The sequence below is a fragment of the Coenobita brevimanus genome, chromosome 39 (assembly GCF_032717465.1).
Source record: "Coenobita brevimanus isolate Jiangsu-jjx chromosome 39, ASM3271746v2, whole genome shotgun sequence".
Lineage (NCBI taxonomy): Eukaryota > Metazoa > Arthropoda > Malacostraca > Decapoda > Coenobitidae > Coenobita > Coenobita brevimanus.
The window spans coordinates 14,893,961-14,918,026 of record NC_136992.1 but is presented as its reverse complement, the minus strand read 5'-3'; the positions used below and the strand labels follow the sequence as shown (position 1 = coordinate 14,918,026).

General features: G+C 42.8%; 2 protein-coding genes and 1 pseudogene across 4 annotated transcripts in view; 2 read left to right on the top strand and 1 right to left on the bottom strand.

The window, feature by feature from the left end:
- LOC145396866 (dimethyladenosine transferase) overlaps window positions 1-12,665 on the bottom strand; it is a 91,200-nt gene extending 78,535 nt beyond the window's left edge. Inside the window, exon 1 of the mRNA XM_080270154.1 lies at window positions 12,559-12,665. The gene's annotated coding sequence lies outside the window, so the exon portion shown is untranslated. The remainder of the gene's footprint in view (window positions 1-12,558) is intronic.
- Window positions 6,225-6,344, top strand: LOC145396943 (5S ribosomal RNA; annotated as a pseudogene).
- Window positions 12,666-13,188: 523 nt separating the features above from the next.
- rump (heterogeneous nuclear ribonucleoprotein rumpelstiltskin) overlaps window positions 13,189-24,066 on the top strand; it is a 155,540-nt gene continuing 144,662 nt past the window's right edge. For all 3 annotated transcript variants that reach the window (XR_013896845.1, XM_080270153.1, XM_080270152.1), the window contains exon 1: window positions 13,189-13,307. Coding sequence is in view for 2 of the 3 variants with exons in the window: in XM_080270153.1 (XP_080126279.1) it covers window positions 13,261-13,307 (47 nt within the window). In the remaining variant the exon portion in view is untranslated. The remainder of the gene's footprint in view (window positions 13,308-24,066) is intronic.

The window sequence follows — 24,066 nt, the reverse complement described above, 5'->3', positions numbered from 1 at the left end:
AATGTACAAAACTTTATTAACTGAAGATTCCAGTTCACTTAATATTAATAAACGAATAATTATTACTGTAATTTCATGTTTTTGACAACAAAAACTGAAATCAATGCAGTTATTATCTTTCCTCTACCATAATAGATTGAAATAATAACACAAAAAAAAAAGTAGTGTAGTGCTTAAGTAAATTGAGAAGGGGTAGTGGGGGGTTAAATGGTGGGGTCGTCATCTAGGAGATCGACATCCAACTCTGCCTCCTCGGTGCCACGCCCCCTCCCGCTGTCTCCCCTCACCACTCTCTTTTCCTCTTCCTTTCTACCTTTTTCCACTTCTCCACACACTTCTGACACTTACGAGAGGTTATAGGCACCACCTCCTCACTGTAACTATGTGATGAACTCATCTTGTCACCCCCCCTTCAACCCCAATAACAACAGCTCATCTTGTCACCATTAATCCACGATAAATGGGGTAAAAATCCAATACGTAATAATTATACACCTCAGTGAACACGGGAAGGAAGCCTCAACAGCACACCGGGCGGACCACACGCTTGATGATTGGCTGCTCTGGGGGAGTGGCAGAGAGTGAGAATGCTGATTGGTTTGGGCTGTGTGGCTTAGATGCCTGCCTGCTCTGATTTGTTCGCCTGGCAGCATGAACAAACCCACATGACTTTGAGCCCCTCTATCACTGTCCAGAAGGCCGAATCTTGTACGGCAACCAGTGCTGTCACTGAGAAGAGGGTTAAGCCTGTTGTCTTCCCTACCTAACTCAAAACCAGTATATTGGTGGGGATGCCCCTTTGGTTCTAGACGCCTCATATATATACTATATATATATATATATATATATATATATATATATATATATATATATATATATCTACCTATCCATAATCCAATCCTACACTGCCCCATGAGGAGCATAGGAGCCCGGGGCTAAGCAGTTGGTCTCAACATTTAAGATGAGAGTGACCAGCCTGTCATCCCTGAGTGGCATAACATGAGCAATAAACCCCAAACACCCCTTGGATATAAACCTTCACCGGCTCAATCCAACTGGAATGCAATAATTACCCACTAAACCACCAGGTGCCAAAATTTGGCTGTATGATTACCACCCAGCGTAGTAAATGGTTTCCTGGTGTACAGGAAACCATTTGCCTTGTCACTCAGTGTACAGAGATATAATATATATATATATATATATATATATATATATATATACCAGTATATATATCATCATCATCATCATCATCATCAGCCATTACAAGTCCACTGCTGAACAGAGGCCTTTCTCAACCTTTTCCATGAATTCCTTGACTGAGCCAATCTTTGCCATGTTTTCCCTGCAAATTTCTCTATCTCATCTTTCCACCTCATGTCTGGCCTTTTTCTGTTACACTTACAATATCTTGGTGTCCAGTAAGTCAGTCTCTTGCTCCACCGGTTATTGCTTATTCTTGCTATATGGCCTGCCCACCTCCATTTCTGTTCCCTCATAACTTCTATAATATCTTTGACTTTAATATGCTTTCTCACCCAAGTTGATCTTTTCCTGTCTTGATATTCTCAACACTGACCATTCCATTGCTCTCTGAGAATGGATTAATTTATTTTCCATCAATTTTGTCAGTTTCAGCCAACTTGTGACTGAACTTCCCCTGGATTTTGCGAACAAAGGTCGCTAGATGTGGGGGAAATTCGCAAATCAGCCCACGGTAACAACAGAATCCGTTCCTGGCACAGTAAGTGTTCTTCAACAGCATACCTTCTTGGCACAGCAAGTGCACTATAACAGTACTACATTATACTGTATTCTTATTATAGGTATTGTATTTATATGTACAGCTTCATACAATATTGCATTTACATGTAAAACTTCATAAACCATTGAGTTCTCCTTGTAAAACTTCATCGAGTTAATTTAGGTTATGTTTGAGCACATTATATAGTATATATATATATATATATATATATATATATATATATATATATATATATATATATATATATATATATATATATATATATATATATATATATATATATATATATATATACACATAAACTGTACACATATATATATGGTATATGTATATACACACATATATATATATATATATATATATATATATATATATATATATATATATATATATATATATATATATATATATATATATATATATATATATTTATATATATATATATACATACGGTATATGTATATATACATATACATATATATGTATATATATATACATATGCAGTAAGGAGCCTCTGTGGTACAGTGGTAGAGTGTGCATTTAGTACACGGGTGGGCCAGGGTTCGCTCCCCGCCAGGGTAATAAACTTTGGGAGTGCATTGGCGGACACAAGGGGTGCTGTGGTTGAACCAGTGTCGCTTACTGTAAAGTATGCTTGCACCCAGTCGGCTTGTGCGGGCCGATTACACTTGGTTCACAGACTACACACACATCCAAAGCCACTCCAACACTACAATACACTTACAAGCACTTCTCACCCTACATACAATCTCTACCAAATAGCCTGAGCCACTTGGTAGAGATACACTGGCTGTATCGTCCTGACTTCGGTCGGGATAGGCCGGTCATGCAGTGGATACTCAAACGGCTGATGATGATGATGATGATGATGATGATATATACAGTAAACCCTCTACTATCTGATGTAATAGAGCCAAAAGCATGTCCAGAAAGTGGTCCTATCCGGAAAGTGGGCCCCAGCCTCCTGGACCTGTACTTATGGACCCTAACCTACCCTGACTCAGAAAAACACCTATTCAACTCCCTACTGGACATGCATTGCACCTACTGAAGACCCAATTCACACCAATAAGGGACATAAAAGACTGAAATGAATGCAAAAGAACCAGAGAATGAGGTTTTAGAGGTGAGTTTATACAATATTAAACATTCTGGGTACTTACAAGTCCCTGACTCCTGGACTGGTACTTATGGACTCTAACCTAGCCTAACTCTGAAAAACACCTCCCTACTGCACATGCATAGCACCTAAGACCCTATTCACACCAAGAAGAAACATTAAAGAGTGAAATGAGGTTTTAGAGGTAAGTGTGGAAAATACAGTACAATATGAAACATTTTGGGTACTTACAACAAGTCCCTGGCCATCTCGACGAATAACCCGCCTCCTCTCAGACTCAGACAGTAAAAAGGAGTACCTGAAGCACCTGCAGTACACTGTACATGAAGTTTTGCACTGAACTCAGTCATTTGCATTCAGAATTCCATTCTCTTAACACTGCGCACTCTAGTCTTACTTGCGCTCCATCGCACCTTAATGAAATAAGTGTTGCACTCTGAACTTAAGTCTTTGCACTCATAAATCCAGTTTCTGAACGCTACACACTCTAGTCTAATTTGCGCTCCACTGAACGTCAATAAAATCAGTGTTGCACTCTGCACTTCAGTCTTTGCACTCAGAATTCAAATTTCTTAACACTATGCACTGTTTCTTTCACTGCACAACACTGTAAATTCCCGTGTGGTCTAGTGGCGAGTTCTTGCTGTTTATTCACTGTCAGAGTCTGAGAGTAGCTGATGCAGGTGGCCTAGGGGTGCATTGCTGGGTCATGGTGATGACTACCCACTGAAGATGACTCTGAAGAGAGGCGCAAACTCACGTCCAGTGGTGACTCCTCCGTAGCTGATGTGCTGGGCTGTGGCTCGGAGGCTGAGGGCCTGTCTTGGGGTGACAATGGTGTGGAGCCAGGGCTGGGCACAGCAGGGGTCACGGGTCTGAAAATGCTGTCAATGGCTGATTGACACAAGGAACAATGATTTTGGCGATTCATGATGCGCTGCCTGAAAGTGTGCACTTCCTCCAGAAGTCCCAAGAGCCTCATCTCCCTGTCACAGTCCGGGTGTTCCAGGTAGTCCAGAACGAACTCTACATGTTCCCAGAGTGCGCTGAGCTTGGGGATGGCTAGAGTAGTGTCACGCTGAGAGAAGTCCGCATCATCGTCGCCGTCTTTGTCGGAATCTTCAAGCTGGGTACTGACACCTGCAACTGAAGATGTGATCTCGATATCAGACAGGGTCTGATACCCAGGATCGCCCTTGTCGTCATCAAACCACTCACGCACTTCGTCCACATCAACATCGTCGCCGTGCGCACATAGGCGTGCATGGAAGTCATCCACGTCAAAACCTAGGAAATCGTGCTCTACATCCATTCCGAGAAGCAGTCAAGACCAACCATTTTCTAGAGTCTTGACAGGGACTTCCTTCCATGCACTGGCCCAGTTGTAGATTGCGGACTTGATGTTGCAGCGGTGAAGGTTTTCCAAAGTCTGCTGGCCTCGGGTGTCCCATCTCTCCCTGCGCTCGTCCTCGTCCTCGAGAACAACCATCACCTCGTCCAGGAACTTCCTTCAGTACAGCCTCTTCGTTGCCACAATCACTCCTTGGTCCATTGGTTGGATGAGAGCAGTCATATTAGGTAGCATAAACATGCACCTAATGCGCCCATTCTCAGCCACCAAGTCCTTGTCGCATGGGTGGACAGGGACATTATCGAGTAGAAGGAGGGCCTTTACCTGGTTGCGCGGGATTCCCAGTGTCTTCGTCTTGTAATTGATGACCGCCTTGACGAAATGGCAGTGGAACCAGTCTTTGAAGATCTGGGCAGTGAACCATGCCTTCAAAGAATGGTACCAAATGACAGGAAGGACATTCCATCACCCCACGAAGACACCGAGGCTGCTTTGCACAGCCAACAATAACGGGCTTAAGCCGGTGCATGCCGTTAGCATTGGCACAACACGAAGCAGATATCCGTTGCTTGGAGAGCTTGCGGCCAGGCACACGCTTCTCCGTCTCCTTGGCTAGAGTGTTCGTTGGTAAAGAGCGACAGAATAAACCAGTTTCGTCAACGTTGTAGACTTGACAGAGAGTAAGGCCCTCCCTGTCAATCAGGCCCTTCACCTTGTGCCGAAACTCCTCTACTCCATCCTCGTTAGCGTCCAAAGCTTCGCCACGAGACTTACGGTTGGTAAGGCCATGTCGTAACTTGAATGCGAAGAGCCAACCCTCGGATGCCTTGAAGTCTAGGGCGTTGTGAAGCCTTGCGAACTTCACAGCAGCAGCCTTCAGCTCCATGCCACGCACCAGCACACTAGCAGCACGTTGCTGTCGATGCCAAATCAACGTGGAGCGGTCGACTTCAGCATACCAGGGAGTAAGCATCATCTTCCTCTCCACATTGCATTTGTTCTTTGACGAGAAGTCAGTCGTGTACTACATTAGTTTGTCGCGGGATCTCTTGATATCAAACAAAGTAGATCGGGCCAGGTCGAATTCACAGAGGATGCGTGAGGTTGACCATCCCGCATCCACCTTGTCCAATATCTCTCTGTTCTTCTCCAGAGTCAAAACCACTCTCTTCCTCTTCTGAGCCGGCGGGGCCATCATATCACACACTAACAAGAGGCACAGAGCAGCAGCAGGTAGGGCACCACCACAAAAGCCATGATGACGGGCGTGCACTCACAACAAGAGACGGGCGGTAAGTTGGGAAGATGCAGGGGTGCTCTAGCGTACGGCAGCAGAACTATGCACCAAAACGCAGCTGGTCCACGCTGCGTGCGCCAAGTTCAAATTATGGGGGGGAAAAAGTCAGATTCTTTTCTAATTCTTTGCGATTTGGGGGCAATTTTGGGAAAACTGAATCCCAGGACCAAAATGTTCAGTAAGTGGGGTGTCCCGAAAGTGGGCGTCGGGATAGTACGGGGATTACTGGTAAAACCTCAATTTAACGGACTTCAATAGACTGGAATTCACTTTTATCGGACTCGAGGAGCTACCGGACTAAATTCCTATATATCGGAAAAAGTCTGATAAAGCCAAAAGCAGTCCAGACTGCCTGACGACTTCAGCTATGTTCACCACAAAGAGGTAAATAAAAGGCATGTGTATTAGTGCACAGTACAGTATTATTTTATATATTATGCCATTTGATTAATGTACTGAAGTTATAACACAGTACAGTACCACAATGGTAGTCAAAACAGTTAAAAACCGTTCATGCAATCCGGACTGTCTTCTATATCGGAAAAAGGACGGATTAGCAGGGGGAAGTCCGGATGTCGCTCTTATTGGAATTTCGCATTTCTTGGAATGGTTGGTTTGGGCCCCAATTAGTCCATTATAGTGAGGTCTTACTGTATATATATATATATATATATATATATATATCCACGTTGAGTACACGGCTTCCCGTCCGATCAGCGAAGTTAAGCAACGTTGGGTCTGGTTAGTACTTGGATGGGTGACTGCCTGGGAACACCAGATGCTGTTGGCATAACGTTGTCCCTACGTGTCAAGTGGGGTTGGTGGAGGATTAGTGCCCCTCCCTGTAAAACAATTAACTCTAAGCCCTTGGCCACCCTGTTTGGCATACATGGCGTCTGGCAATGAATGAATGAATATATATATATATATATATATATATATATATACAGTATATATGTATATATACATATATATACAGTATATATATTTATAGAGAGAGAGAGAGAAAGAGAGATATACAGTATTTCTTTAACCTTATTCAGTTCTTCTCTTTCTCTTTCTGATCTTATTGTCATACGTTTTTCTTTAACTCCTGAAATTATAACACATTTTTTGTAATCTGCTACATCCCTAACTAAAGATTCTCTACTTCTCAGTACCCTAACCACTTCCTTCTCTAACTTTTCCTTGCTTTGTTGTTCTGTAATCTCTTTCAAATTTACATTTCCTTCTTCCTGAATTTTCTTCACCCCTTATGTTGCTCCTTGATTTCTTTAATGTGCTTATCCTGTATTCTTGATTTGGATTCATACTCACCTAGTTTGCTTTTCATCCTGTCCCTTTCTTTTTCCAACTTCTTATTCTCCCTCTTAAGCTGTTTTATTTCATTAGAGGCAAATTCATTGCTTACTCTTAATTCCGTAACTTCTCTTTCTTGTTCGTCACTGCACGTACAAATTTTTTCCAGTTTATTCCCTAGAATTGTGATCTCGTTTTCCTGCTCTATGGCCCGTTCCTTTAACTCTCTAATTACTGTCCATACCTTTTTTATATCCTGGACATTCCTCTCTGCTGTTTTCTTTACTTCTGCTACTCTTGTTTGGTTCAACTTAATACTTCCATTTCCCACATCCTCTTCAGTGATGCCCTCAAATCCTCTCTTGCCAGTCGTAAACAAAGCACCATCCTTTTCCGTCATGATTCAACCATATGGAGACTTTCTGTTTCCATTATGTCTTGTTCTTTTTATGACCGAAACCATTGTTTTCCTTAACTACTGTCCAATGGGACCACCACTCACGCACTCATTTACATACTGTAATCACAAATAGGCAGGTCTCCTTTTCGTCACTGATTCAGCTATTACTTCTCCACAGTCCAGGAAGAGCTCCGTCTCTGTCGGTGACCTGTGTGTGTGTGTGTGTGTGTGTGTGTGTGTGTGTGTGTGTGTGTGTGTGTGTGTGCACATATTCACGTGAAAATGGGAGGGAAACAGTGTAATGGATAGGCAAAAAATAGGTCTCTATCTATCTATTTATAGCTAGATATCATAATCCCATTAGGGTGGTCATTTGTCTTTGAGTTAGTTCTTTTACACAGAGGGGCACTAACCCTCCGCCAACCCATTTGTTGACACGTAGGGAACACATATGCGTTGGTTATATGGTTACCATCCAGAGTTGTAAATGATTTCCTGGCTTACTGAAAACCATGAGGCTTGTGACTCAATATAAAGTTACACGAAAAGAAAAGAAGAGTGATGAAAAGTGACAGGAAAGATGAGGGAAATACGAAGAAAGGAGGGTAGACACAGATAAAGAATGATAAACATCTATCTCTATCTATTGCCAGACGCCTCAATCCCGTTTGGGGTGGCCACAAACAAATCGCCTCCAAGTCGCCCTGTCCCCCGCCATTTCACTGCCCTGCTCCCAGCTCACACCCCCCTCTCTCATATACCTCTCCACCCCATCCCTCCATCTCATCCTCGGCCTCCCCCTCCCTCTTCCCCCCTCCACCTCACTCACATACACTCTCTTCATCAGTCTTTTACACTCCATCCTCTCCACATGGCCAAACCACCTCAGTGTGTTCCTCATAACGCTTCCTATCACATCCACATCCACACCACAACGCTTCTTTATATCCTCATTCGTCAGCCTGTCTCTCCATGTGACTCCACAGGCTCCTCTTAAATAACTCATTTCCACTGCTCTCACTCTTGACTTGTGTCCTTCCAACAACGTCCAAGCTTCACTTCCATACGTTAGAGTTGGTATCACAATACTGTCGTGTAGAAACTTTTTCACTTCCATGCTCACTTCCCTGTTTTTTATCACTGCTTTCAAAGAACCAGCAACCTTTCTTCCCTGCTGTACCCTTTCAAGCACTTCACCCTCCAAACCTCCATCCTTACTCATCACACTACCCAAGTACTTAAACGTACTCACATTTTCCAATTCCTCACCATCCAACCTCACTGTACATTCACTGACTTCACCTCTCTCAAAGACCATCACTTTACTCTTCCCTACATTCACCTTTAGATTCCGTTTCTTACACTCTCTCCCAAACTCATCCACCAAGCCTTGCAGCTCCACTTCGTCTTCACTCAACAACACAGTATCATCTGCAAACAACAGTACAGGGAGTTTCCAAACACTATCCTCTCTCACCAGGGCCACTCCAACATCCACTACCCTACCTTGTACCTCTTTTATTACCCCATCCATGTACAGATTGAACAACCATGGAGACATGACACATCCCTGTTTCAACCCAACTTTCAAAGAGAAAAATTCACTTAGTTCAACATCCACAGGCACTGCAGACTTCGTACCATCATACATACTCTTCACAGCATTCAACAACATCCCTTCTACTCCATATATTCTTAACACTTTCCACAATCCTTGTCTATCCACCCTGTCATATGCTTTCTCCAAATCCATGAAAGCTGCATACTGTACAACTTCTTTCCCTTCTCTAGAAACTTTTCCACTAAAGATCTAAGAATGAATATCTGATCTACACAACCTCTTCCCTTCCTAAAGCCTCCCTGTTCTTCTCCAACTAATTTCTCTGTTCTTTAACTCTGTCAATAAGTATCCTACCATACACTTTTTCTATTATACTAAGAAGACAAATGCCCCTATGATTACCACACACTTCTTTTTCCCCTTTTCCTCTGTACAAGGGAATAATTATACCTGATTTCCAATCCTCCGGGACTCCAGGCCAATCTGCACATCTTCCATATCCATTCTACTACTATCTCTCCCCCATGCTTCAGCATTTCACCACACACTCCATCAATTCCTGGGGCTTTCCCCGATTTAACTTTCTTCATTGCTTCCACAACTTCTATCATACTGATTTCTTCCTGTCTTCTCACCTCCCTCCTTCTCCCAGCCATTCCCCAGCCACTTATACTCGCATTACTTCCATCCCCTATGTTCAACAATTCTCTCCATCTGCTCACATTTTCTCCCTTTTCCACTAGTAATCTACCATTTTTATCTTTCACTCCCCTGCTAACTTCACTTCCACCCTGTCTTACTCTTTTCACCTCTTTCCAGAACATTTTCTTACAGTCCCTCCACTTTACACTCAAATTCCTTCCAAATTCCTCATCCACTCTCTTCTTACTCTCTCTTACTAATCTTTTCACCTCTCTCTTTCTTTCTACATATAACTCTCTCTTCCGCCTCTCAACTTCTTCCACGCCCCTATTTCTCATCCATTCATTGTATGCTTTCTTCTTTTGTGCCACAGCCTGTCTCACCTCTTCAGTCCACCACGCTGTTCTTTGCACCCCCCTCCGTCTTCTCTTCCTTCCACACACCACATCACATGCTGCACATATTTCTTCTGTAAATATCCTACACACACCTTCCACGTCTCCCATCTGCTCCAATTCATATTTGCCCAATCGTTCCTCCACTTCTCTCTTATACTCTGCATTTTTCTCATCCTCTTGTAACCTTTCCACTCTCCTTGCAATTACTCCTTCCTCTCATCTTTCCCTTCTTATATTCCTCCATCTTACTTGAATTTTAATTCTGGCCACCACCAAGTAGTGGTCAGAAAGTCCACTCCCCCAACCTCTATAAGCTCTTTAATCCATTACACATCTTCGCATCCTTTCATCCACACACACATAATCAATCATTGCCTTCCTTTCATTCAGTTCACCACCCACCTTTCTCATCACTCACCATGTATACCTGTGGATCATTTATGCCTGAAGAGGGTATTGGCTATCACCAACCCCCTCCCAGCACAAATGTCCACTAACGCACTCCCATTCTCATCTATCTCAGCAGGCACACCCCACTCACCAACTATTCCATCCACCTTCACATTCCCAACTTTACCATTCATATCACCGATCAAAATCACTCTCTCATTCCTTCCAAACTTTTCCATGCACACTTCTACATTTGTCCAGAACTCTTCTCATTCTCATCTATCTCAGCAGCCACACCCCACTCACCAACTATTCCATCCACCTTCACAATCCCAACTTTACCATTCATATCACCGATCAAAATCACTCTCTCATTCCTTCCAAACTTTTCCATGCACACTTCTACATTTGTCCAGAACTCTTCTCTCACTCTTCTAGAACGATCTTGCGTAGGCGCATACACACACACAATCGCCCACACTTGTATTCCAACTTTCAACTTTACCCACACAATCATTGACCCAACTGATCCATACTGTCTTATGCTCCTCTTCCATCTTTTACTCACAACTATACATACTCCTTCCTTTGCCCTCTCATTCTCACCTACTCCTGCACATATACCCCATCCATACTCCCATTCTCTCACACTTTCTCCTCTCCATTTTGTTTCAGTTATTCCACATACATCCACTTTCGCACCTTCAAGCACCTGGACAATTTCTCTCTCTTTCACTTCATCATTTGCTCCTCTTACATTCCATGTACCCATTACCAAGTCCTTTGTCCAGTCCTGGGTCGTCATCGTTTGGTCAGTCCTTGTCCGAAGCTTGTTGTTTGTTTTTTTAGTTACCGTAGTTGTTTTCCGGGGAGGGGCACTAACCCTCCGCCAAGCCTTTTAGTTGCCTTTTATGACAAGCAGGGATACTAGGGGTGTATTCTTGAAAAAAAACCCTACCCCCAGGGGGGTAGCATTACACCAAGTGAGTGGATGATGATCAGCACCACCTACCACCAACTTGACTCTCTACCTTGTCCATCAGGAAAGCATCACAGCAAAAGAATATGTATGTGATTTGGGAGTATATATGAGCAATGATGCATCCTTCTCCCATCACATCAACAAAGTTGCTGAGACAGCTAGAAAACTGTCTAGGTGGATTCTATGAGCATTCTATACAAGGAACAAGGGGTGTATGCTAACCCTGAGGAAATCCCTTGTTCTACCCAGACTGGAATACTGCTGTCAGCTGTGTTCACCAAATAAGAGAGGTCTATCTATCTATAGCACGACGTCCTAATCCTGCAAAGGGTGGCAGCAGACAAAATGCCTCCAAGTCGCTCTGTCACCCACCATTTGACTACCCTCCCCCAACTCACCCCCCCCTCTCTCATATACCTCTCAACTCCATCCCTCCATCTCATCCATGGTCTACCCCTCCCTTCACCTCACCTACATACACCCTCTTAGTCAGTCTTTCATTCTCCATTCTCTCCACATGTCCGATAAAAGAGGTGATATAATGAAATTAGAAGCCATCCAGAGGGCCTACACAAAGAAAATTGAAGGTGTTACACAAATGAATAAACAGGACAGACTGCAGGAGCTGCAGTTGTACTCACTGCAAAGGAGGCGAGAGAGATACCTGGTAATTTATGTGTGGAGGATTCTTGAGGGAATGGTGCCAGATTTGGGACTGCAAGTCAACCTTCACCCAGGAAGAGGATGATTGTGTTATGTGAGGAGTACAGATGCCACAACACGACTAAAGACTGCTGTACACAAACGCTTCCCACAAAATGGGGCTTGCCTTTTCAAAGGAGATCGGGGAGCTGACAGGAATCAGGGCTGACTCCTTGAAGCAGACTGGACAGATGGCAGACAAGACTGCCAGAACCAAGATACACCAGCACAAGTCTCACCACCCTGCCGGCACTGCAGGAGACAACAAGGAACACGAAGCTGCCTGGTTACAGTGAAGGACTATTTCAGGCGTGCCCACATGGGACGCAATACTTCAAAGTAATACCAAAAATTACTCCTTCTGGCGCCTCAGCGAGCTAAATCAGCACACCTCTTTTCCAATCAATGTTCTTCAAAAGTTGTACCAAATGATTTGGAACTGTTTTGCATAAACTGATGTACATACTGGCGAATGGACCATAGTAAATATATCCAACCTCCCTTCTAGTGGGTTATGGTACTGTTAAGCAAACTTTCCGCGGCACCGGGAAATGATGATACCCGATTGTGCACATTAAAGATACCAGATTCATAAGATTAATAATTGGTAATTCAAGACACAATACACACCTTGCTTAGCAAGAAAAAAGTACGTTCCACAATCTGATCTTCATGTGTTCTAGCCTATTACCAGTAGCCCTTCGCCGCCCAGGTGCAATGGTGCATGTGGATTTGTTTACCTCGTGTTTGCGATTTCGTTAAATTATTATGTTTTGTCAACATTTTCACAAAACAAAAATCCGTATTCCGACAACTCTATAAATTAATACAAAAGAAAATGGTATATAATTCAAATATTTATGAAGGGTAGTTACTGAATCGCAGACCCACGTCGACATGAAATATTATTTTCTTATAACAATGCCTGCACAGCAGCCTCATATGCTTAATTAAAATCTATGAATGACGTTATCGTACATTTTCCTCTCATCATTTGCTTATGTAAATGTCAAGATACGTAGGAGCGTCGGCTGCCGGCTGGAACCCAGGAATGTTCGAATGCATTATTGAAAAGCAAATTGCAATTATATATTAAGCCCTATTATGTTAGTAAGGGTCTCATTACCACCACTACTCTTTATAATCGTCCATTATTTTCTCTGATTGTTTTCGATTCACTTTAATAACTTTTTCAGCAATTTAAAGCAATCTATGTTAGAGTCGAAATCGTATCCGAAGACCTTCTAACTAGTTGACGCAGCCTCAGTGACGCCGCCATAATAGTAGCGTATTGGGTTAAAGTGCGTTTAGTTGTGTATATCCCTGTGTATCATGGATATGGCTGAAGAATCGGACTACTCTTCGATCAAGCGCGAAAGGTGAGGGCCGAATCTCTAAGAATTATATATTTCCTCATCTTCGCCTGCGTCGTTTGAGATGTGTTAGAGGACAAATTCACTGTGGCTGCAGTCGTTGGCATAAAGGAATCAAAATTCAGTTGTATTCCTTGTTAGTTGCTTTTTTCTTTGACGTTATAAGTCGTGCAGTATTTATGGTACTTAAGGAAAATGTTAATGAAAATCAACAACTCTCTACATCTCATTTAAAGGAGAGATTGAAATGGCAGGATATAACTTCCGTTGTTGATAGGCTACAGAAGTAATCTAAAATTCCTTCTGGCTCTTGTAAAACCTAGATCATTACGCATGGTACAAGTTAGTAACCCAAAGAAACATGTACACTCTCCAGTTCCCCACATTTTTGAACATGTAGATTAACTAATACAATAATTACCACTCGGTCACCAGAAGAACTGTTTAGCTACTAAATGGGAAAAACCCATTGTATCTGCAGACATTCAGGAAGGCTCACACGCAGTTAAAAAGTTCATAACTAAGGGCAAATGTAAACTTACCTCAAGCAGCAGAAAGACCTTACAAGTTTTCTCTATTTGACTAATTTCAGGGTGGTAGATGACCCTTCCTTCCCCGTTATCATCACCTTACCTATGGTTGTTTCCGATGTAATGGAAGACACCTATTCATTATGTACTAAGATTCATTTACAGTACCTTTTTCCTTTCATTCGTTTGTACCATAGTACTTTTATGGGCGTAAAGATTTTTCCTCTTGAGTTTGTTTCTCTGTTGACATTGTTTCCTTGTTATTATCGGTCTCTTTTGCTTTACTGATGATTGTTTTGTGGGGTGGATTTTGTTTGCCATTTCCCAGCTGGAGGTTAGGTTAGGGAAAAATAGGGCAGGTTAGGTGAGGTTAAATTGTATGTAGATTAGAATATATTTTGGTTATTTTATCCTCCTGTCTTGTAAGTTGTGAAAATCCCCATTTATCGTGAATCATGACATACTACAGTACTAAAAGGTGCCCTAGATACCAAGCCATGAACAGTGGTTGCCTCAGTCATTATGCCAAGGAATCAGACAAGTTGATACAGCGGAACATTGTTTGGATGTTTTTTGGATGTCCTGTACTTCGCTTTACTAATTTAATTGTATTTCCCAATGTTACTTTGGTCAAGTGATAAGAGAAAAATATAATTTGGTTGTGCAGTTTACATTTCTGTTTGATATTTAACCCATAGATTTTGCAGTTACCTTTTTATACCACTCCATGGTGGCAAAAAACGAAGAAAAAATTTTGTCTTAGTTTTTGTTTATTATAAAATTGATGGTAGGTGGTGGCGACCATCATCCACTCACTTGATGTAGTGCTGCCTACTTCTTCCTTAGCTTTTATCAATCTTTTTTTGTGCCTGCCCTCCTCTCTTCCTATTTCTCCCATCTTTCCTGTCACCTCTTATTGCTTTTCTTTCCTTTACAGGTGGCTTTACATTGAGTGACAAGCCAAATGGTGTCCTGTAAGCTGAGAAACCATTTACAATGCTGGGTGGTAACCATATAACCAAACCACGCGTGCTCCCTACGTGTCAACAAGTGGGTTGGTGGAGGGTTAGTGCCCTTCCCCGTAAAACAAATAACTCAAAGTCAAATGGCCACCCCTTGCGGGATTGTGGCATCTGGCAATAGATAGATAAAATTAAAGATAAACATCCAGGGCATCATCTGGTGGAAAAAAAAAAAATCTCTGTCTCCATCTTTGCGTAGTGCCATGTGTAAGTTTGCGTTGGGGTCAAGTTGTAGTAGTAGTAGTAGTTGTTCCCTAGGCAGTCTGGCCGAACAGCCTCGAGTCCCTTAGGAATGCCATGGCTGAGACCGGGCTCTCCCACAGAGCTCTGAAAGAGTGTATGTTGTGTTGTTGGCATAGGTGATTGTGTGCAATGCAGTCTTCCATAATGTGCTTAATAGTGTGGGGTGCTGTGTTGCATCCTGGACAGGCATCAGCGACGGAGTAATCCAGCCTCTTCTGGTAGCTTAAGAGGGCTGGATGGTGCTCACATCTCAGCCTGGCCAGGTGGACCCTGTCCTCACGAGGAAGATAGGATTCAGAAGGGTGGGTGTCAGGAGGCCGTGGATGCAGCTGTGTGTTGGTCTTTAAGTGACTGAATGGAGCGACGAGTGATCTGAGTGTGGATATGCTTCTGGAAGCTGGTCTGAGGTGGGAGAGATGACAGTATTTGTGTATGGTATTGTGTGCTGGGTGTTGTTTTGATGTTCCTTGGTGTGGGTGGATGTGCTGCCATGTACTGTAGTGGATGTTGTGGGTTTGTGGAGACTGCAGCAAGAAACTGGGTGTCTCTCATATCTGGGTGATCCTTGACTTTGAGGACTTTGGTTTCTTGATGGAGGTGGTCTGTGGGTGTAGTAGCTGTGCAGCCTGTGATTATTTTTAGGGCCTTGTTCTGTATGATCTGTAGTGTGTTTTGGTAAGGTTAGAAGCCCAGGCAGGGCTTGCATAATTCATCATTGAACGTATGTATTGTTTGTATACTGTGGTGGTGGTTTCTTTGTTGTGTCCGAATGTTGTATGGGCAAGTGACCTCAAAGCATTGAGTCTTGGTGTTATTTTATTTTTAATGTTTGTGATGTGTTGTTTAAATGACATTGATGTATTGTATGTTACACCAAGGATTTTGGGTGTGTGTGTGTGTGTGTGTGTGGTAGGGGAGTGTTGTTTATGGTGAGGTGTGGGATGCAATGATCAGATCTTTATAGTTAGGCATTTGATGCAGCAAGTTAATGAAATGAGAGTACCGTTAAGTCTTTGTTTTGTTGATTTTGAAAAGGCTTTTGATAGTGTTTCGAGAGAGTCTATGGGGAAGATCATGAGACATTATGGAATACCAGAGGAGTTTGTGAGGGTCATTATGAACATGCATGAGGACACATTTTGTAAAGTGATGGTTGATGGTTGTCTGAGTGATTCGTTTGAAGTCAAGTCCGGAGTAATTCAAGGTGGTGTTCTATCGCCTTTACTATTTATATTGGTCATTGATTACATTATGAAACGTGTTGGAACAGAAACCGGTGCAGGTATACTTTGGGGAGAGAACAGGAAACTTTTGGATTTAGATTATGCAGATGATATAGTTTTGATTTGTGATGGGCCAGAAGAGATGCAGAGAGTGTTGGACTGTTTGGTGAGTGAAGGTCGCAAGGTGGGTTTGGTTATTAATTGTGGAAAAACTGAAATAATCAATATGAATATGGAAAATGCGCAGGAATGTGTAATTGGAGGTATGGTTGTAAAGCAAGTTGATAGGTTTAAATATTTAGGTACTTATTTAGCCAAGGATGGTTCTTTGAACTTTGAATTCGAGGAAAGGTTAAAGAAGGCTAATCAGGCAATGGGAATGCTTAAAAATATTTGGAATAATAACAATTTCTCTGTGCATACAAAAATCAAACTTTATAAGGTAATGGTTAGGAGTATCTTAATTTATGGACACGAGTCTTGGTACAGCACAGTGACTATGGAAAATAAATTCTTGGTGTTTGAAAATAAAGCACTTAGAAGAATATTAGGAGTTAAGTGGTGGGAAAGGATACCAAATAGTAGAATTAGAGAAATAACGGGAGTGCAGCCGATCGATGAATATGTTAGATTCTCACGATGGAAGTGGCTAGGACATGTGTATAGGAGACGGGGAATAGTACGAGGTACACCAGGGTGGGTGTCACCTGGTAGGAGAGGTAGAGGAAGGCCAAAAGAGACGTGGGTGAGGACAATGAGACGGGAAGCTGGAGATGAGTGTTGGGGAGATCTTGAGGAGTTAGCACAAGATAGGATGTGGTGGTGTGAGTTCATCGAGGCCCTATGCATCCCCGAGGGTGCCACAGGAAATGATTGATTGATTGATTGTGGGATGTGACTGTGTTCTGCTGTCCAGTTTGTGAGAAGAGTCACTGTAGATTTGGCTGGGGCTATTTTGAGCCTGTTTGTGGTGAACCATTCGTGTAGTGTGTTGAGGTAAGGTTGAATGATGTGTGCAGCTGTGTTTGCTTTTTGGTGCGTACATGTAAGTGTTATATCATCTGCATAGGAAGCTATGTGTATCTGTGGTGTGTGGGGTGTGGGTACGTCGTGCATGTATAGGTTAAAGAGTGTAGGGGACAAAACAGATCCTTGGGGGACGCCGTTTGTGAAGTTTCTGATGTTAGAAGACTGACCGGCAAATGTTACGTTTGCACATCTGCCTGCTAAGTAGTTTGCCAGCCATCTGTTTGTGTTGAGTATTTTGTTTGTGAGGTTGTGGCGGGGGATAGCGTCAAAAGCTTTGCTAATGTCTAGTGTGATTAGGATTGTTCTGTGTGGTGGCCTAGCTGAATTCATGCTGTCGAAAACTCTCTGCGTAAGGTCTGTAAGAAGGATGTTTGTGGAGTGTAGTGGCCTAAAGCCATGTTGTGACTGGGCTAGGGGAATGTAAGGTGTGACTATGGTCCTTCCAATTTATCCAGATTGTTTGGGCATTGTCCCTCACGGGACTTCCCCTACATGCGACATTGCCACAGTTTCTACTGGGCCAATTATCGGATTAGAGACAAGGGTTAACCCTCACTCCCAGCTCTCTCTCTCTCTCTCTCTTTCTCTCTCTCTCTGCATATATAATCAACATTTTATGGAGATTTATTTCTATGAAAAGTCCATACAGTTTTATGAATTTGAGGAAAAGCCTCCTGACTTTGTCTGTCTGTCTGTCTCTCTCTCTCTGCATATAAAATCTACAGTTTATGGTGATTTATTTCTATAAAAAGTCTATACGGTTTTATGAATTATTATACAGTAGTTTGTTCTGGTGACTTGTGTAATGCAGGCTTGATTGAAGAGCAAATTCGTCTGACTGTTACTTCACTCACGTTGGTGGCCTTTGCTGTTCGAGCAACAGCTTTTAAGGGATCAATTATAGGTCCCCTGTTTGCCTTCTCTTCTGATAAATACTTATTTACGCTATAAGTAAGTTCTTTTTCTCGACTGTGGAGCAGACGAGGGCGAATAGTAGGGGTAGGAGATTATCTTTTAATGGCAGTCAGAGAAAGTGACCTGTGGATTGACACCTGACCTACCCTCACTGACTCACCTACAAGGGCAACAACGTTGAAAAGCTGTAGCACCAGTCGAGCAGGGCAGTACTTCCGAGGTGGATGGAAAGCTGATGACAGGAAGTGCTGGAGCTCCCGTTTCATCAGCCCTCAGGACTAGTTCCTGACCATCCCCCTTTTCTGAACTTTTTCAGTGTCTCAATTACACAGAGAGTAGGCCAGCATGCTCTCCAGTACAAATTTCTCAAACTATCTACACCAAACTACATGCACAGTACACACTACACTTCCTTTTCCAAAATTCAAAAAATTATGGCGTCTCATCACCAAGCCTCGGTGTCCCCAAGGGGGGGGGAGACCATAAATGCCCCCACCATCTGCCCCTCTCCCAGTGACAACTCGAGGTGCCTGGAATCACTGTCTGACTCTCTTCTTCTTCATTTCTGCGACATTCACAGCCTTTCCTCTAACTTTCGCTCTGTTGAGCATCACCTCTCCTCCTCTAAACCTCACCTTCTTTTTCTAACTGAGACTCAACTGTCTGAGGCAACTGACATCAAACCCTTTTCTGTATCCTCCTATTTTCTCTATACTCATTTCAAAGCCAAAGGTGGCTGTTGTGTATAAATATGCAATGACTTATCTTGCTCTCGTGTTCCTGAACTCGATTCTTCTGAATTCTCTACACTCTGGCTTCGGCTTTCCTGTCATTCTCTGACTAAATATATCTGTGCTGTTTACTTATCCCCTAATTCTACTGACTATCAAAAATTCTTCGACTATCTTACTTCTATGATGGAACACATTCTATCCATTTCTCCTTTCTGTGAAATCTCCATTCTAGGAGATTTCAATGTTCACCACCACCTTTGGCTCTCCTCTCCTTTCACTGATCCACCTGGTGAACAAGCCTACATCTTTCTATCCTTAATGACCTAGAGCAGCTTGTACAGCACCCTACCTGTATCCCTGACCGCCTTGGAGAGAGCTCCAACATACTTGACCTTTTCCTCACAACTAATCCTTCTGCATACTCTGTTAATCTTTTCTCTCCGTTGGACTCCTCCGATCACAACCTTATCACCTTAACCTGTCCTGTCACTCCGGTACGGCCTGTGGACCCTCCAGGGAAACTTCGTATGTGGCATTTTGGAGCCGCGGACTGGGAGGCCCTCAGGCAGTACTTCTTTGATTTTCCCTGGAATGATTATTCCTTCCATAGCCATGAGCCATCTGAGTGTGCCTTGCGCATTACAGAGGTTATTCTTTCGACCATGGAAGCATACATTCCTTTCTCGTATCCTTTGACTAACGCAAGAAAGCCTTGGTTTAATCACACTTGTTCTAATGCTGTCCGCAACAAGGAGAGGGCCTATAAAAGGTACCGGAGCCAACCCACCCCTGAATCACATCATCTTTACGTTTCTGCCCGGAATCGTGCTAAGTCTGTTTTTCGCTCTCCTAAAAATAATTTCATCCATACTAAATGCTGTCAACTCTCCAACTCGAATTCTTCCCGCTCCTTCTGGCACCTTGCCAAAAACCTTTCTAACAACTTTACCTCATCATCCTTCCCTCCTCTTTTCTACTCTGATGGTTCTGTAGCTATTTTTTCTACTGATAAAGCAGATCTCTTCGCACAGACTCTTTCCTCCACTTCCACCTTAGACGATTCCAGTGCTGTTCCTCCATCACTTCCCCCCTCTGACTTCCTCATGGCTGACATTAAAATTTCTTCAGCTGATGTATTTTCTGCCATCACTGGTCTCAGTACTAACAAGGCATATGGGCCTGATGTGGTCCCTCCTGTTGTTCTCAAGAACTGTGTTTCTGTGCTTACACACTTCCTAGGCAAACTCTTTCGTCTTTGTCTGTCAACTTGTACCTTTCCTTCTTGCTGGAAGTTTGCTTTCATTCAGCCAGTCCCAAAGAAGGGTGACCACTCCCAGCCCTCCAACTATCGTCCAATTGCTTTAACGTCCTGTATTTCAGAAGTTTTCGAGTCAATTCTCAATAGAAAGATTTTAAGGCATCTTTCCTACCACAACCTTCTTTCTGATCGTCAGTACAGGTTCTGTCAGGGACGCTCCACTGGCGATCTTCTCACCTACCTTTCAGACTCCTGGTCATCCTCCTTTCGGGACTTTGGCGAAAGTTTTGCCATTGCACTTGACATCTCAAAGGCTTTCGATCGAGTCTGGCATAAATCTTTAATTTCCAAACTGCCCTCCTACGGTTTCTATCCTTCTATCTGTGCCTTCATCGCTAGCTTCCTTTCTGGTCATTCTATAGCTGCTGTTGTAGACAGCCACCATTCTTCTCCTAGATTTATCAACAGTTGTGTTCCTCAGGGCTGTCCTATCACCAACTCTCTTCCTTTTATTCATCAGTGATCTTCTAAGCTGTACATCTAACCCTATCCACTCATACGCTGATGACTCCACCCTTCACTTTTTCATTTGGTTCCCACAACGCCCATCTCAACAGTTACTTCAACAAACAAGGGATGAGGCTATGGCACACCTAATGTCTGACTTGGCTCGTATCTCTGATTGGGGTAAAAATAATATGGTTATTTTTAATGCATCTAAGACTCAGTTCTTACACCTATCAACCCGACAAAATCTTCCACAGGTATACCCACTAATGTTTAATAATATTCAGCTTAATCCTGCATCATCCTTGAACATGTTTGGGGTTTCATTTACTCGGGACTTATCTTGGAAAGATCATATTACATCTCTTGTAAAATCTGCTTCCAAGAGATTGGGTGTGCTAAGCCGACTCCGCTCTTTCTTTACCCCTGCACAATTGTTGACTCAATACAGGGGTTTTATTCACCCCTGTGTAGAGTACAACTCTCATGTGTGGGGAGGCTTCCCACATACAGCTCTTCTCAATAGGGCTTTTTGTCTCATTAACTCTCTTCCTCTTACTGGCTCCCTTCAATTTCTGTCTCTTCGCCGCACTGTTGCATCTTTATCTCTTTTCTATCGCTACTTTAATGGTCACTGCTCCTCTGAACTGTCTGCTTGCATTCCTCCACCTCTACGACAGGCGCGTAGCACCCGTCTGGCAGCAAACTCTCATCCCTTTTCTGTCCAACTCTCTAATGCAAGAGTTATCCGTTACTCCCAGTCTTTCATTTATGCTACAGGTCAACTCTGGAACTGTCTCCCTCTGTCTGTATTTCCTGCTGCCTATGATCTCCAGTCTTTCAAACGCAGTGTGTCCAGGCATCTCAAAATGATCGGATCTTGAATTTGGCTCTCTATTGTATTTTGTTTTTCTCTTGGAGGGAACTGTTACTGCGGGCTCATTGCCTTTGGTTCCTTCTTCCTCGCATAGAAAAAAAAAAAATTGAAGTGTTGAGGTATTTATAAAAAGTCATTGTTATTATTAAAAACAATAGGCATTTTCTTACACTATATAGCCATATAATCTATCTATCTATCTATTGCCAGACGCCATAATCCCTTAAGGGGTGGCCACTTGACTTTGAGTTATTTGTTTTAAGGGGAGGGGCACTAACCCTCCACCAACCCACTTGTTGACACGTAGAGAGCACGTATGGTTTGGTTATATGGTTACCACCCAGAATTGTAAATGGTTTCTTGCCATATTAGAGAATTTTATATATATATATATATACTGTAAATAAATTTCATTTAGAAGTAGTAAATAGGTGATATGAGACAGAGATGTGTTTTGGTACAGCTTCGGCAGCATTGCTCAAAGGGGAACTCCCGTGAGGGACAATTCCCAAACGATCTGGATAAATTGGAAGGACCATAGTTGTAGTACCAGTCGTTCAGTGACTTTAGAGGGGGTGCAGAGGAGTGTGATGGGGCGATGTGAGGAGGGTAACGTGGGGTCTTTGTTGGGTTTAGGGATATTGATGATATTGCCATGCTTCCAGATGTTGGGTATTATGTTGTGTGAGTAGCTGTAGTTTGATATGTTGGTGAGTGCATGTATGCCTTGTGGTCCTAGGTGGTTAAGGTGAATGTTGCTTATGTTGTCTGGTCCACAGGCAGATGAGTGCTTGAGGTTGTTAATGATGTGGTTTGTCTGGTTGTAAGTGAAAGGTGCGTAGTCTAGGTCTGTGGGGAACAGTCTCTTATGTCGGTCTTAGGGATGGGGGTTTAGATGGCTGACTTGTGAAAAGTGATCGATGAGAGTGTTTGCTTGTTTGTTTGAGGGTATGGTGTCTGTTGTTGTGATGGCAGCGTGTGATTGTGTGGTGTTGCTGTTGGAAAGTGTGATGCTGTTTAGCGTTTTGTAGAGTTTGCTGATGTTTGTTTTGTGGTCAAGTGTTTGGAGATAATTTTTCCAGTTTAGTGTTTGCTGTTCTGATATTGTTTATCTGAGTGTTGAGTTCTTGTATTTGTTGTATGGTGTCTTGTGTATGGGGTGTTGGGGAGTGTCGCAGTGTGTCCCGTTGTCTGATGAGGCCTTGAATTTCTGGTGTGAAGTTGGGGTTGTGTCTCTTTCTGTTGCCTCTAGGGATGTGTCTTTTTTTCTGCGTTTTGTATAATTGTATTGAAAGTGTGCACAGCGGTGTTGATGTTTATGATGGATGTACTGTTTAGTGTTTCGAGATGTTGTTCTGTTTCATTTACAAAGGCCTCCCAGTTGGCTCTCTTATAATTAGTGTATGTGTGTTTATGGCCAGCTGGGGTGATTCTAGTTTAGGTAGTGATGATGATTGGGAGGTGATCAGAACGTAGGGTTTTGACCACTCTCCATGATGTAGTGGGGGCGAGGTTCGGGGAGCAGAAGGTGATGTCTGGAGATGATGGGAGGAAAAGGGCTTGGTGTGGGATATGGGTATGTTGGTCTAGACTGTTTAGTATGAAAAGATGATCTGTCTGGGATTGTAGTACCAGCCCTCTGTCTGTCAGGGTTGTTGACATGCCAGGCCGACGACTTGGCATTGAAATCACCACCCAGGATGATGTTGGGTATGTTAGTGATGTGGTGTATCTGTGGAGAGTAGTTGTGTGGTACTGTGGGGGACGATTGGGGGAGAATGTATGTTGTCAAGTTGTTTATGGTGATGCACGGCCAGCACAGCCTGAGCTGTGGCTTGCAATACGACACTACCCAGCCTGAGCTGTGGCTCGCAGTCCACGGGTTAAATCAATTTTTTTTTTTTTTTTCTTTCCAAAATTTGCACGATGGTAGGCACGGAGCTGAACGCACCCAAGCTGTACTGTGTAATTAGTAAGTATATGTACAGTACCACAATTATCATTCCTTATTTTCTACATATTTCACAGCATATATGGTATTGTTTATAGGAGGAACTGGTGGCTTTCAGGATTTGGTTAGGTTAGGTTATTTGTATAGTATGTACAGTATTTAGGTCAATTTCAGTCGTTTTTGTTTTTAGTCAACTGAACATTGAAAACTGGATCTAGCCTAACTTGGTGTAAATATTAACCAGGAGTATAAATTGCACAACCAAATTATAATTATTTTTTCCTTGATCACTGGGTGAAAATAACATTGAGAAAAATAAAATGAAATCAGTAGAACAAAGTACAGGACATCCAAATAATTACCCATCGCTCAAAACAATGGGGAAACATATTTCTCTAGAAATGTTTATTTACCACTACAGAAATTACCGTATAAGAAAAATATAACAGACCATCAGGGAAAAGAGGAATTGATTT